This window comes from Ischnura elegans, chromosome 8 (genome assembly GCF_921293095.1).
Source record: "Ischnura elegans chromosome 8, ioIscEleg1.1, whole genome shotgun sequence".
Classification (NCBI taxonomy): domain Eukaryota; kingdom Metazoa; phylum Arthropoda; class Insecta; order Odonata; family Coenagrionidae; genus Ischnura; species Ischnura elegans.
In genome coordinates this window covers 95,886,675-95,902,761 of record NC_060253.1, presented here as the reverse complement: position 1 = coordinate 95,902,761, position 16,087 = coordinate 95,886,675, and the positions used below count along the sequence as shown (strand labels likewise).

At 37.1% G+C, this 16,087-nt stretch overlaps 2 protein-coding genes across 3 annotated transcripts in view; one reads left to right on the top strand and one right to left on the bottom strand.

The window, feature by feature from the left end:
• Positions 1 to 3,686, bottom strand: part of LOC124163862 (DNA repair and recombination protein RAD54B-like) — a 34,653-nt gene extending 30,967 nt beyond the window's left edge. The window contains exons 1-4 of one of the 2 annotated variants that reach the window (XM_046540968.1): positions 3,357 to 3,686; positions 3,036 to 3,285; positions 2,865 to 2,964; positions 2,488 to 2,583 (exon numbers count right to left, since the gene is read on the bottom strand). In XM_046540968.1, coding sequence (XP_046396924.1) covers positions 2,488 to 2,583; positions 2,865 to 2,964; positions 3,036 to 3,285; positions 3,357 to 3,450 — 540 coding nt within the window. In that variant the 5' untranslated portion in view covers positions 3,451 to 3,686. The remainder of the gene's footprint in view (positions 1 to 2,487; positions 2,584 to 2,864; positions 2,965 to 3,035; positions 3,286 to 3,356) is intronic. The other variant, XM_046540969.1, reaches the window with a different exon arrangement.
• A 949-nt stretch (positions 3,687 to 4,635) lies between these two features.
• On the top strand, positions 4,636 to 15,918 carry LOC124163738 (DEAD-box helicase Dbp80). The gene is made up of 10 exons (XM_046540812.1): positions 4,636 to 4,872; positions 4,958 to 5,154; positions 5,227 to 5,319; positions 5,426 to 5,528; positions 5,638 to 5,752; positions 5,905 to 6,082; positions 7,042 to 7,279; positions 7,374 to 7,536; positions 14,983 to 15,177; positions 15,462 to 15,918. The coding sequence occupies exons 1-10, from the start codon at positions 4,813 to 4,815 to the stop codon at positions 15,524 to 15,526; spliced, it is 1,407 nt and encodes a 468-aa protein (XP_046396768.1). The 5' UTR covers positions 4,636 to 4,812; the 3' UTR covers positions 15,527 to 15,918.
• The last annotated feature ends 169 nt before the right edge of the window (positions 15,919 to 16,087 follow it).

Here is a 16,087-nt window from a genome sequence, read left to right as displayed (position 1 = left end):
GATCCAAGGCTTTCATTCAGGCATTCATTGACCCGTTCCATTTCCTGACACTCTTCCATGGCATCGGCCACTAAACTTATTCGCTGCCTCTTCACAGTTGCAGCTCGCTGGGGCCTGATATGGCTTCTCTCTCTATCTTTCTGACAACTGAAAATGTGGGGAATGACTCCCTTTTTCAGATAGAGTTTTGAGACCATTCCCATTCTATACTCAAGTATATTTTCGACGTCATCAGTGACCTATTTAAAAGAAAAATTTCGTAAATGAAATGCATATTAACAGAAAGCAATATCTATGTTATCAAGAAAAATGCACCTCCCATTTCTGCCGGCGAATGTCTTATAAGAAAAGACAATTGCGATATAGCATACTTATCTTAACACTGGTACTCACATTGAAGTGGTCTTCGCAGCAAGAGAAAGTGGTTTTCGGTCCGAGCATTTTATCTCTTCGTGCCGCCGTGAACCACTTCTTACGCAGTTCGGGATCCGTAGGACCATTAAAAAATAATTTTTCTGGGTTCCTATTAGTCGTACTCTGGCAGTGCGGGACGAAACAGTATCTATAAGACTTGCTGGATTGAGCCATACTTCTCGTAGGCACCAAAAAACTATGTAGAATGGATGAATTTCCAACATTTCCAACGTTACACCAGAACTCCAACGTATTGCTGTCCTCCGTCGAGTGGTGTTTCGTCACATCCGGTTGGCGGGAGAAGTGGCCCGTTTGAAATGACTTTCAAAAATCGAATTTTTGAGCGCTGATTACTTAATAACGGCGCATTGAAAAAATACCTGGACTATTTTGTCACATCTCAATTTGATCATATTTTCATATACCAAAGTAAAAAAAAATCATGCAACTGGCCCATTGTAACAACATAGTGAAATAATTATCATCTTAATATATCCACTCTTATCCAAAACTGGGTCAATTAGATACATGGGGTTACATTGGCCATAACCCATAACAAGATAGCAAGATATTTGGTGGAGGCAACCCAGGGCATCCAGTCCATCAGTGCAGAAAAACGTACGCACAATTCCCGGTTTTCCAGTGAAATTTTACAAAATTATTGTTAATGTTACGTGATTACTACGATAGATATGAATTTTAAAACAACCAAAATTACTTCAATAGTTTTACATTATAATTTTGTATTTACAAGGACAAGGAATATATTAGTTAGCACACATTTCATTTAAAATTTAAATTTCTTCAATGCGAGCCAAGCCACTTCAAGCGAGTCACGTCACCTCCCATTCTTTTCTTTGTGTTTTTGAATCTTACTCATGTCAAAGAGTGCTAGCTATCTCCATCTTGTTATCTTGTCTGACATTCCACATTTCAATGCGGCTGTACAAATTCTACTAACAAGGAGACATCGCGAGAGCGATGTTCAGGATCTGGATGCTGATGTTATTTTCTGAAACTATATCTAGGTAAGGCAGAAAAAGTGTCACGGCATTCTTCCACATAGGCCCGGGTTCGAGAGATATTCGCATGTAAAGATTTCGGGCAAAATCAGTTGCCTTGAGTAATCACTCCCTCTCAACTACCTCCGTGGTGTATTAGGGCACTGGTCCAGTGACTTTTGACGCATGCATCCCTGTGAAGGGTAATTTTTTTTCTCCCTCATAATTTTAGAAGTCACTGCAACAACTCATCCCCATTCGTTTAATTTAGGTACTGCACTTAAAATTATGACAAACACATTTTAGGCCAGAAAATGGGTGTTGAAATGGAAAATTTTTATCTGAAATGCATTTTTTGAAAACCCGGTTGGTGCAAAAATTCATGAATAATGCATGCATAATTTCCGATTTTCCCAGTCGCTGGATACCCTGCAACCAACAACTCCGGCCATTCGCACAATGAGGGAAAGAAGAATAGAGAGACATGAAGCATCAGAATTAGCCTACTACGATTGAAAGGCACCAACAGGAACACAGGTTAATGTCCCAAATGATGGATGGAGTGCTGCACTTGATGTGCCCCACACAGAGCACTCAAGTATGGATTGAGCAGTCTGAATTATCTTCAACAATGCCAGGATTTGAACCCAGGTCCACCGGATGGGAAGCGAACACCAGCCATATACCCTCACTAAAACGAATTTGTCAATAGTAAGTTGTAATTATATCGATTGCTTTGAACTACGCAACTACTTTTTCTAAATACTACTGCCCATACAAGAGCATGACAACTACTCCAAGTAAAAAATATGATAAAATGCAAATGCATCCACTTCAAATTTGTCCAACTGCAGTAATACTAAAATCATGCTCTCCCTGGTCGAAAAACTTCCAGTCTACCGAAAAAGGTGCTGGGACACAATTCATCTCTGTTATCAGAGAAAGATAGCCCTGACATTGGGGAACATTAATGGAAGAACTTTGAGCAGAGTTGCAGTATTAATTCTATGACACCATTGTACAACAATGGATAGAATTCACCACTTTGTAAACGATTAAATAAGAAAATTACCTCAATTTCCTTTCCCCCCACAATCACTCGGCTACCCTCTTCCAGTTCATCCGTTTTAACACCTCTGGTGGATCCAAGAATCTTGCCATCACAATCCTTCAAAAGTAAATACAATGCATTTTAGCAACATATAAAGTAACAAACCTATATGAGGTATAATAATATACAATAACAGACAAGAGAACGAGAAGAAACTAGAAAATGTTTGAAGAAATGCCCCAAATTCACAGATGGATTCCCACAGTTCTTCCAACTGACTATTACCATATTATTCTTATAACAGAGCATATTCCAAGGGTAGTATTTAAAATTAACTCTTTTTCAAGAGGAGCTAACCGTTTGATTGAAATTTGATTGCCCGGTACAAATCAACACACCTTCAAAATAACAGAGTTCGGTCCTATCTCAGCTAATCCATCACCTTCCCATTTTTTATGCTTTTTCTTTGACAACTTTCCCCACACAACATTGAACTTCCTGTAAAAAAAAGAAACACGTTATCATAATGTCAATTAATTAGGTAATACTTGAGAATCTAGTTTTCTCACCTTTTAACTGTCACCATCTCATTAGGTGAAGGTAGCACTCGAACGCATTCCTCTTCATCTACATTATCGAAGGCATCAGCCAATGGTCGTTTACACTGGCTGACAGGCAACGCATTGTAAGGTGAGTTGGCTGAGTAATTGATCCCAGTTGTTTGTTGACACAGGAGGTCGTTTTCACCAGATGATACGGTGCTCTCTTTCAACAAGTTAAGGATACTGATTGCACTGCGAACAGTCTCAGACGAGCCTCCTTTAATTAAAAATTATATAATAAGAGAAACGGTAGAGTATCGACGAGCACTTTAAAGCAACACTACGTACCACCTGTACACGAATTTTGCACATTGTTTTCTAATGGTTTTCCCATAGGTCGAGCGTTGACGCTTTTGAATGATGGTGCAAGTGACTTTCTCATTGCTTAAAACAACAAAGGTAGACCAGAAAGGGTAAAAAGATAGACGTATTGGCAGGAATCGAAACAAAACAATGTTCCATTCGCTTCTAATGCACCAAAATAAAAACACAAACACTTCCCGCCTCTTATCGAAAACTATCGATGTAGCAACTATCGATTCGAACGAGAACAATAGTACCAACAACTTGGCCCAGAATAGGTCATCCCAATTTATACAAAAAATTGGCGCTGAAGTGAGTCTGCTTTATTTTCGTTGTTATGGAAATGTAGTCATTAGACTTATCGAAATTATCCCCATGTCGCACTACACCTTAAATTCGAAATAAAACAGAAAAATGTCACTTTAAAAGGTTAATTGGGCGATACAAAGCTTTATATTGAAAGGCATTTCCATTCTAAGAAAAAAGTTTTCTGGTCTTTGTGCGTGTGCGAGAATTTACATCTCCCGGAAACATTGGAACATTTATATGAGACTTTTAATTATTAATATCACTTGTAAATAACATTTGCATTGGTGTGTCCATGGACCATGTGTGTATTTATGAAAGATATATGGTATTTTTTTTATTATGGCTACAGTTTTATTATGCCTTTCGCTTTTGTTTTATCCTAATCATAGTCACAACCAAGAACCCTGTCACAACCGTCAAAACCAATCAACAAAGACTGCCGGAATGACTGGAAATGTTTTGGATGGGAGTTGCTTTCAGGAAAAACGTTTACTTGCTTCATACTCATTAAAGAACAATTGTTTCTGTTATAATTGAACTTCAGGCATAATGTGATATTTTGCTAAGTGAAATAATAATAATTGTTAATTAATAATTACACTGCCAATGTAATAACGAAAATACAGCATATTTACATGAGCGATAATCCGTAAATTGGAATGACCTTTTCTGGGCCAACTTAATATCTTTCAAAACAATGAAGAATCGAATTGTGATAGAGGACGAAAATGTTCATTTTCTGTATTAGATTTTCGCAATTAGTTGTATCATAGCTTCCTGTTTCAGAGAAAAATGACGTTATGATAGAGTTAATTTTCAAGTGATTTATCATCCCCTTCTCCAGAAGGCGGAGAAAAGAAAGGTCCTACACCACCCAACTCTACCCCAAGGTGCTCACTTCAACAGCTCCTCTAGCGGCCGAAAATGTATTAGGGGTTAAGACGTTCCTGGACGATTCGGATTTATCCAACTTTCCATGAACCTGTGTCTATGACAGTTTAACACGCGACCGCGCTGGCCAATCCAGTCTGCAAATCTGGATATTTGGACGTAAATTAACGAGGAATTGACATACTGTTTTTCCTTGACTAAGAAAGTATTCTTAAGAGATATTTTAACTTGTTAATGACTTATGGCTGCGAAAGTTGATTGGGCGCGCAATGCAGAGGAGCAGGAGAAGCTGGTTAAGAAGGTAATCATTGTTTTCTCACTGTATTGAGTGGTTCATGCCTCAGGAGTGGTGACTAAGACATTTTCTTTGAATTTTTCGACTTTAGGTTGGAGCTGTAGCAATATCTAAAAGTAGCTCTGACTCGGATGATCCGAAAGAGGAAGAAATATCTCCTGCGGAGCGTTCTCTTCTGCAGAAAATAATTAGAAAGGGTCTTGTGGAAAATAAAAACGATGTTAGCGTGCAGTGCAAGGATCCCAACTCCCCACTTTATTCTGTTAAGTCATTCGAGGCATTAAACTTGTAAGTACAGTATTTTCTAGTCTTATGGATCGCAGTAGCTTTTGTAGGTGGTAATATTCCCCGTATTTTCAGGAAACCTGAACTTTTGAAGGGTGTGTACTCCATGGGGTTCAACTCGCCGTCCAAGATTCAAGAAACGGCTTTACCGACCCTCCTTGCAGATCCGTGAGTTGAACACCTTTTTTCCGTCATTACTTGAACTTCCTCAGCCTCATTCAATTACCATGTTGACATATGCGTGACTGTAATTGAACCATGCTTTTGATTGCAGGCCCCAAAATATGATTGCTCAATCTCAGTCAGGAACAGGGAAAACTGCCGCTTTTGTGTTAGCTATGCTTAGCCGTGTCGATCCTAACAAAAATTATCCCCAGGTTAGTCAATAGGCATTGCTTTTGAGGGTATCAAATTCGATTGTGATTGAGCTAATGGCAATCGATTGTATCTTTTTTGTTTCACTAATTGAGAGCTCTCTTATTTTAGGTGCTATGCCTGTCACCCACATATGAACTTGCCGTACAAACTGGTGAAGTAGCCAGTAAAATGGCTCAATACTGTCCTGAGATAAAGATAAGATTGGCTGTTAGAGGAGAGGAAGGTAAAATTTGAAAGGATGAAATTATATCATGCTCAACTATGTCATAATTTTATTTTGTTTAAGTGAATTATGAAATTCCATTAGTGTCATAGAGACAACCTTAGTTTCTGAAACGTCCAATTAATTAAAGTCTGCATTCGATTTATTTTCAGTTGAAAGAGGCACAACCCTTACCGATCATATTATAATTGGTACTCCGGGTAAAGTTCAAGATTGGGGAATGAAACTCCGTTTCTTCGACCTATCTAAAATATCAGTTTTTGTGTTGGATGAAGCAGATGTCATGATTGCCACTCAAGGCCATCAAGATCAAAGTTTTAGGATTCACAAGTGAGTGACAGATGGATGCTGAAGGAGCCATTTTCTCTCCATAAGTGCACTTCTGCAGGCTAGATGTATCACAATTTTTTCTTTGGTCTGCCATTATTGAATTTATTAAATTAAAAATTATTTATTACTGGTTTGCCCATCTTTAATTTGTATTTACGTGCCTATATAATGTTTTACTACAACTCCACTGCTAATTATTTGATTGGCTTGAAGGTTTTATTGTCTCTCATATCAATGTTAGGAGTGTTTTCCGGCTCAGCTTCAGTCTGTTCATTTTTAAAAACTTCAAAATCAAAAACCTCACTAGGGGGCTTCAAGAAAACTGATATATTATAGTGTGTCTGTTCTTTTAAACACAGTAGAATTGATTACCATGTCACTACTCTTGGGCTGATTCAAATCTTAGAGAAACTATTGGTTCTCATTGAATGGTTTTTTTGGAGCACAAAAAATTGCCTCTCAAGGAAAAAAGCATAGATAATGTCAAACTTGATCCTGCTGCACTAAGTCTGTCGCTACACTAGATGAACTGAAGTTGTCAATCTTCAGATTAAATTCCGTGAGGAATGTCATATCCCATTCATTTTAAATGTCATGCATATGGTTCGTATACCCTAAAAGTACCTTGTAGTGAATCCTCCCTAGACATACTTGCTGATCGATTACTGGAAGCCACCTTTCCTAACATTTGGGGCAGTGCCCTCTAGACGTGGCGAATAAAACAGGAGGGTAAGATATGAACAATGTTTTCCTGCCAAAAATAAAGCCAGGTGCCTATAGCACTGACGAGTGATCACATTACTGGGAAAATGGCAGAGAAGAAATGGTGAATGGAATGGAGTTTGTTTTTGTTTGCTGGTTCCTTTCAGTATGCTATTTATATGTTTGGTTCGATTGTTGCTTATTCTTATTTCTTTGACCTATTTAGATCTTATTTCCAAATATGATGGCTCTTTCAGGTGTTTACCTCGAAGTTGTCAGATGATGTTCTTCTCTGCAACATATGAGCAAGACGTAATGGAATTTGCAGAAGCTATCGTTTCAAACCCAGTAATCATTAGGCTCAAGAGGGAGGAAGAATCTTTGGATAATATTAAGCAATACTATGTCATGTGCCACACTCAAGAAGAGAAGTACGCTGCAATATCAAATATATATGGAGTTGTAACAATTGGACAAGCCATGATTTTTTGCCATGTGAGTATATATGTGTTTTTGGCTGTGAATTATGTGTGGTTATTGCATTAAACTGTATGGGGTCACTGATGAACAAATTTTCTTCCTAAACCAGACCAGGAAAACTGCCAGCTGGCTGTCAGAAAAGATGTCAAAAGACGGTCATGCAGTTGCTATTTTATCTGGTGACTTGACCGTTGATCAGAGGATAGCAGTTTTGGATCGATTTAGGGAAGGACTTGAAAAAGTCCTCATCACAACAAATGTCTTATCAAGAGGTGAGTGCACACACTGTACAATAGGGAAGTGCACTAGTGTTTCAAATGCACCAAACACATTTTTTAAATTAGAGTTCAGAATAACATAATGTCGTAAAACCACAGTTTAAATCCTAATAGTGAATACTTGATTCGAGATGACCGTCTGAAATATGGAAAAATTCAAAGGCCGCGAAAACGGGTGTCCATGTTGAATATTGGCCGTGACGTCACAAGGCAGTAGCAGAAGGCAGCTTCTACACCGTTTAGTTCTACCACTATTATTGCATAGAAAAATTACAGAATTTGAGGGTATCCGTTTTTTGCTGTCATAAAATATCTTCAGATTATATATGTGGCTGCTTCTCTTTTGAGTAAACGACTTCATCATTGCGTAATATATTAATATTCATTTACGTGTCAACTTCAAGTTTGGAAAGAGTAGTACGAATAGCACATTGAATCTTTAATAAATGCATGATGGCATTTATTTTTCGCTGGGTATATTTTGGCACAATGCCGTTTATCATGCCAAAACTTTTTTTGTAAGAACCGAGTCAAACTAATAAACCTATTTCAGACGTTTGCTGCAAGACTTATTCGTTGCGTATGTATTCACGCCGGCCGGAACGTTCGCCCTTCGCTACTAGAATCATGGGATGTTAGCCTTATTTCCGAGCTGGCTGGTTGTTGCAATGGTTCGCTGTCCAGGATGGGTTCAAGAAAAGATAATCTTGGTTGGGAGAAGGAAAATTCCAACGATTTATAAATGGTATACCAAACTTTGATGTATTTATGGTTACTGAATTTTTGAATAAGGAGGACAGGTTCAACGCTCCATAGAAATGCGAGACGTTAAGGCTAACAAGGGGAGACCGCGTACCTTGCTGCATCTTTTTCAATTAGGGCGTTAGTTAGGCTGTAATTAATTAATTTTCATGCGTTACTTTTTACAAGTTATATATATAAATTCAAAATATCCTCCATTACCCAATAGGTCGGTTGGGGTAGTGGTAGAGTGCACGAGTCGAAGGAAATATATTATCCGAAGGACCGAGTTTCAAGTCTCCGTCATGGCATTATTTTTTGTTGCCTTCATTGTGATCATACGGCGTCTAGTTTATCATTAATTATAATTGCAGCAATCATTGACATGAGACAATTTTTTTATCGTCATTATGGCGTTTAGGTATTTTAGCAGTGTCATTACAAACGCCGAGATACGATGACTACAAGGGTTGGTGTGCGCTAAAATGTTAATTTTTTCTTTGCTTATACTGACCAACTTCCACATTAAAAATGAAAACCACTCTTGCAAGAGCACATACCATTAAAAGCTCGCGGCAAGCAACAATATGCGTACAGGCATAATTAATAAGAACACAAAGCGAATATAAAATGCCATATATCTCGAACACTTGTAATTCACATTACTCCAAAGGGAGTTTACTTACTCAGTACATACCTCAGTACCTTGTACTCAGTACCTACCAGTTTACCTCAGTAGCAGTGCTAAAAGAACCATTCTGAAATATAATTTCCACTAACAAATAGGATGAAATAAAAGTTGATAACCCTGGACCGGGCGCGATGGCGTATAAAATACGTCAATCTTTGAAAACCAAGGATTTCGACATTGTACGTACATTCTGGGCTATAATGGTCTCGTGTATTCTTACAATGTACTTTGACTGCCTATATTGCGAGTTTTCAAAGTTCGAGGTATTGTAGCTTATTTTTTAGATCAGCAAGATGAACCCGTCACCAGTGGAGTACAAATTACGCCGCGCGACCTGCCGTGTACCTTTATATCTGTATCACCTATAAATGTACTAATTTCAACAAATAAAGATTAACTTTAACAAAAATCGTTTGTTATCATATATGCACATATCATGGGCAAAGTACTCATTTTGCCCGGTCGTGTGAAAAAACAGTCGTGCCATAATTCTTTAACCAAACTACTTTCAGTTTATAAATTACGTAGGTCTACGCGGAAGATGCTATATTTTGACTCAACACACTTTCTGATGTGACTGAGGTACCTATTAAGTAAATTATTATAATATAAATATCAATTTGATCTTACGATACCTTCAATTGATCTTCAAAACAGAATATCATCGATAGGTAAGAGTCAGGAGCAGCCTTGAGCCATTTATTCCGTATAGCTTGTGCTTAAGGCACGGGAATGAATATCTTCTCCAGGCTTTTGTTTCGACGTCGAGATGACATTTGGAACAAAAAATCATTTATAATTCTATTTTGAATTCATGTTTTCGGTACTAGACGACATTTTTAGGAAGCAAACTCCACCGATTCCCGGAAACTCTCGCCGCGCTAAAGAAGGCGACGGAATACAGCGATACTCCACTGGTGACTACTGCCTTGTGACGTCACATCTCAATCAAGATGGAGGCACTGTGTTTCAGCGCAACATGAAATTTTCCGACTTTCAAAACGTTTTAAAGTGCATACCCCAGATGCAGAAAATAAAAGTGACTATACTAATGTTTCTTTTTTAGGCTAAACTTTCAAATTCAGCAATAAAAAAAAATTAGTGCACTTCCCTATCCGCTCATGCTATTGTCGTTCATATCTTAACCCCCTCATGTATTATTTACTAAATTTGAGCGATTTCGATTTTTAAAATTGAGTTTCAATATGTGTTTAACCATAAAATTTAAGTAATATAATTATAAAAAGACAATTTTGCCTGTAATGGCTAAATGTTAAAGTCCTCATGCGAGGACATGCTGCTTGAAACAGATCCTCGTCATGTAATATGCTGTAATTTTGAATTGATCATATTGGTAGGTAAAACTTTTCACAACCTTTTTCAGTATTATTATGACTTTAATTGATTAGTTAACACTCATGGAAACATTTTGGGTTTTTGTTACTAAATTTTGTTTATGCATATTATCACTTTCAAGATGTAGATCAGGAAACTGACCGAGTTATATTTGGTCAAAACGAGAAAACTTTGGCATCCTCATATAAGGACACCATGCATGAGAGGGTTGGGGAATGTGTGGGCAATGGTGTTTCTTGATGAGATGAAGGATCAAATGAATGTGCAATGATGTACTGTGGTAACTGATGCTTAGTGTTTTATTTTTGGAACACTTGTCATTACAATGCTACATATTTTAAATTTAATGCACAACATTTATTGCTTGAAAACACAAATTAGTAGAAAATTTTAGAAAAATTACAGAGTGATTATTGTGAATATTTTAATAATACCAAAATATAATCTATGTTTCTTTGATTACGGAATCGTTCTACTCCAATTTTAATTGAGGATAATTATTTTTATTGCTAATTAACCCTCTCAATGTATGATTTAACCCTCTCAATGTTGCACTTCATGGTAACTTTGCTGTAAACAGAAAGTTTTTTTTGCATAGCATGATAATTTCTGCTTGAATTAGTCACGATTTTTCATGATATCATCACTTTTCCCTCTTTCAGAAAAAAATTTTTGAACAGTTATTGATTTCACTGAGTGTTACTGAGTCGTATGAGTGTTTATGTGATATGCATCCTGCATAACCAAACTCAATACACCCATGTCTCGTATAGCGCAAGGGATGCGTTCCTTGGGGTCTTTGCGCTATACGAATTTGCGTTATACGAGAGCGTTTTAACATTGGGAAGATAGGGTTGCGTTCCTGGTAGCATAGGTCTTGGGTATTGAATTTCCTCTAAAAATATGTATTCCCATAAATAGCCTTAGAAAACATTATTTATATAAATGTTTATAGTTTAAAACATCTTTAAAGATAGTATGCATGCATTTGAAGACTTTTATTCACGTTAAAAAAAATTCTTACGTGCTTTTGGAATTCCCTCCTGTCGTGCGGGTGGGCTAACATCTGCTATCTCAGGGGTTCATAATGCATTCCCGGCAGTTGACGATTTTTCAAACCAGTCTAAAAACAACTATTGTGTCACCCAGGCCCTTTTGTCGCTCATCGAAATGACAGGCAAATGCTACTTTAAATGCTATTTCATATCTAGCGGAGTTTATGAATGATAAATCATTTTAATTTGAAGTCCTCCGAGTCATTAGCAGCTACGTGAAACAGTCTTTAAATGCCTTGAAACCTAACCCAGGTTTTCCTTCCCTAAAAATGAATGAACGAGAATGCATTCTTTTCCAGAAGAATATCGTCTCGTCAACTCTAAAAACTAGTTGAGGGGAAAGGAGCCACTTTCAATCACAGCTTGGAGTTCATCAGAAAATGTTGTGGTGACTGCGCTATCAACACTTGCAGATTCACCTGATATCGCCGCACTGGAAATACCTGCTTGCCGTTAAATTCTGGAACCAACCGGAGCTTTCACTAAATGTCTCGGAGCGATTACCTCTCTCGTCTTTTTGTACTGATTCACTATGAACTTTCCGTATGTGTAGACCGCTTGGTTGAAGTTGGTGTGGCTGAGGTCACTGACGTTTTAACTTAGTCTTTATTCAGAATAAGGCATTGTGCGTTTAAACTTCCGTGCAATATCGCTTTGACGTTCTCCATTTTCATAACAATTGACCTATATCAATTTCTCTTCTAGGTTTATGGTTTTTATTGATAAATTCTTGATTTTTCTACCCGCATTCCTATTTTTTGCCATTTTATCTTGGTTTTTACTCTGCATGGCTCTATCGAAATCACCTTCTACTGCTGAACTGTATTCTTGAGACGCAGAGGGCCTACGACTGCGGGGAGGGAACGAAGCTATTGTGTTTGAGACTCTATAGTGGACCCTCTTATATGTTGATGCTATTCATGCGCAACTCGGCCACCGCTCCATTTCTCCCCTGTGGATACCGATGACCTTGAAGGCTTGAAGTCAATCGCCCGATAACCTATGATGGCAAAAATTACGTCTCAACCAGTATTGCTTAAAAAAAACTCATTTCACTAGCCCCACGCTTAATTAATGATCTAAATCAACTCATTCTGTTAAGGAGACGAGATAAATAACTTCGGTAGGCCGGCTATCTGGACCCAATGACGAGTAATACTTTTGGCCAATGCACAGCAATGGATTTCGATTAATATATAAACAAAAAAGAAGATTTGAGGCAAGCAATAATATTTATATGCGTAAAATGATAGAAATTTCGTGTGTACTTAGCGTAAGTTCACGTTTTATCACGAAAGCGTTTAAGATTTTTGATTAGGCTACACTGCATTGCAATGTTTCCCCGAGGAACGAATTTGCGCTATATCGAAATTGCGCCATACGAGACATGGGTGTATTGTTCCCCTGCTGATTTTTTTTGGAAAATTTTTGTCATTATATTTTTTTATCTGCAGTAATTCCTTGTAGGTAAAAGATATTGGGTCCTTTTATTCCTAGAGCTTAGAATCAATGTTTTGTTGGTATTAATTGACTTCTTCAGTTTTAGTGATATATCATAGGAACGTTCTGCTCTAGATTTCCATGAGTAAAAAATCTATTAAAGGGTACCAATCTAATGGTGGCAGTGTTGCACTTTCAACTTTCTCAAAATCATCCCTACTATGGGAAAAGATGGAGGAGCTTTCACTGCAATGTGCCTGCCATTAAGACATCGCCAATTAGCGATGAAGCCAGCCGTAGGGTAGGCGTGGACCTAACTCTCTCTACTTCTTTCATCTTTTTCATCATCCGTCCCAGTCAGTCCATTCCCCTCCCACTTTTGACTGGGCCTAACAATAGAAGAATGTGACATGGTTGTGCGCAGAGTGTACCCAAGGCCGTATATTGCTAATGTTTGGGTATAACTGCCTTTAGGTGTTGTAGAGATAGCACTTATAGTATATTTTTAGTTTATTTCACAGATAATACAAAACACAATAGTTAATGTATACTCAGTGGTGCATCACCCTTGAGAGATATCCATCGTAATACGGAGCAGATACTATGGAAGGAAATTTTTTACTTCACTACATCTGATTTATTTTCCATACAAAACATAGCCTGTTTGGTGGTACAAAAATTATCAATCGCTATAATCCAATTATCACAGTATGCCGTTCTCACTATACCGAGCTTCCACTGTAATTTAATGTATAGCAGTCTTCGAAGCTCATATCACATCGATTGGGATGAGGTTTCTTGTGGGGTTTCCAAGGCTAAGAAATCCACTTTCTTGCTTAATTAGAAATTCTTTACACAAAATTAGAATCCAAAGCTAGTCAAAAAAACTAGTCATCTGCTTTCAGAAAACCTTTTTGTTGGGTTAAGAATAGTGTGGCTTGGTATAACAGGGCTCCCTCTCAACCTTGAATAAGCCGTGACTTTTGTCTACCATGAAAAAACCTGGAAAAAGCCGTGCATTTCGTCATAAAACCTTAAAAATCTCTCGAACCTGATTGTAAAACTACGAATGATGGATCAAAAGAAAAATTGATGTGTCGTTCATGTTTCAAGGTCAGTTACTCGTGGATACTCTCAAAGCATTTATCTGTTCACTTATATTCGAAGCGCAATTATTGGTCCGTGGGCCATGACGACGCATTGACCTTAAACCTGTGATTGGAAGACCGGTATTCAAAGTGTCCATGGACCCTGGCAAAAAATCAGAGACTTCTCTTCCCTGCCACCCTGCTCTCACCATCTTCCCACTCACAACCTTTTGCTGGCCCTAATTTTGCTAATGATAGGTGACGTCACAAGAGATAGCTCTTTCATTGCTGTGTTTGCATTCACAGCGTCTGCTGCATTAGTTAATTTTTTTGTTGACGTACGGCCGGTAATTGCTACGTGATCAATATTTCTGACTTAAATGGCTCATCAATGGACCATGAATTTTGAAGACATTTAGACCAAGAAAACCTGGAAAAAACAGAGAATTTTATATTTTAGTTAGAGTGAGAGCCTTATATTAGGTTCACGAAAATGATAGTGAGGAGAAACTGGCGTAATATTCCTGACATAAATACCAAGTGCAGCCGATGAAAGCAATGAAAAATGAAATGGGTCATTAATTAAAACAATGGTATGTTAAATGCTGTGAAAGTCAATGCCAAGAGCACAGACCTTACTCGGACAAATCAGTCTCAAGTGTGTTCTTGCTCTTGCTTCTCTTGTTCACAAATTATTGCTCAAAAAATGCTCCAATAAATTCTGTTCATGAAAACTGCATATCTTACAAAATGCACTTATGAAGTCATACCCAGCATAATGCTGCCGTAATGGCCAGTATTTTCAGCTTTTTTTTTAAAAAGGTTAAACTTTACCTTTGATTTATTAGTCAATCAGGATTTCTGTATTTCTGTTACTTGATCAAAATTATCACATTCACTATGGGGCACAAGTCAAAAGTAATAGTTTTATTTTTCTTTGATTAGGGAAACACCCTATTGGCACAGTACAAATGTTTGACATAATTTTATATTATTTACATTTTCTGGGGAATCATTGTCTTATCAGTTTTTAATGTTGAGGTTATTATGTCATTGTCTTATCTTTCAGGTATTGATGTGGAGCAAGTGACTATTGTTGTTAATTTTGATCTGCCCATTGATCATCTAACGCGGAAGGCTGATTGTGAAACCTACCTCCATCGTATAGGTAGAACCGGACGTTTTGGAAAAGCAGGTCTCGCTATCAATCTTGTTGATAGTGATAGCTCCCTAGCCCTGCTGAGGCAGATCGAACAACACTTTGGTAATGATTTTGTATGAAACTTGTTTAAGAGGATAGTGGTGCTAATATTTGCTATGAAAATGGTCCTTAAAATTACTTTCTTGTTTTGTGGGTGCTGTTTGAAATAGTGGAATGTAAACAATGAATTCCTAATAAAATAGAAGAAGGAATATAGTTTTTAAGTTTCTTCCCCTGCCAAAATTTTATATAGTTTGTGCTGATTTGGTTTATTATTATCTTGACTCATTAATGTTTGTTTTTATGTATCATTGAGGTAATTACTATGTGAATTTATTTTGTTTCAGGGAAGAAGATTCAGCTATTGGATGCATCAGATGTGGATGAAATAGAAAAATTAGAGCAAGAATGAAGTGGATTTATCATATTTTTAAATTTTTAATTTTTATTACTGAACAGCAATTCAATATCTCTGTATGCCCTTGAATTCTTCAAATGTGGAATAAGTGCACACACACTATGAATCTGCTATGTTATTTATTTTGAAATTTGGTAAAAATAATAGGCAATCCAGCCAACCTGATGCAGACAGTCACCAGTAGTTCAATGTTTTTTTATATAAACCTGTTGTATATTAAAAATCCACAGCTTTCAAAATATTGTTAATAATTTTTGTATTCGCAGTTTGAATTGGTTCAACTTCCGTCAGTTAGGTTAGACATATTGTACAAGGATTTTACAAGTAATGTTGATCAACAGGATTTCACTTATGGAAAGCGTTTTATTTTCAAATATTTGTGTCATTTGGTCTGTGAAAAAGGTATATTTTCAATGTTTATATGATAAATATGAAAAGGAACTCTCTATTTTATTTATACTTCCTTTCTGAATTAAGTCCTTTGAATAATATGTATTTTAAATAGAATTAATAGTTTCATTTCGGTTTAAGCATGTACATAGTTTGTGCTGCAAA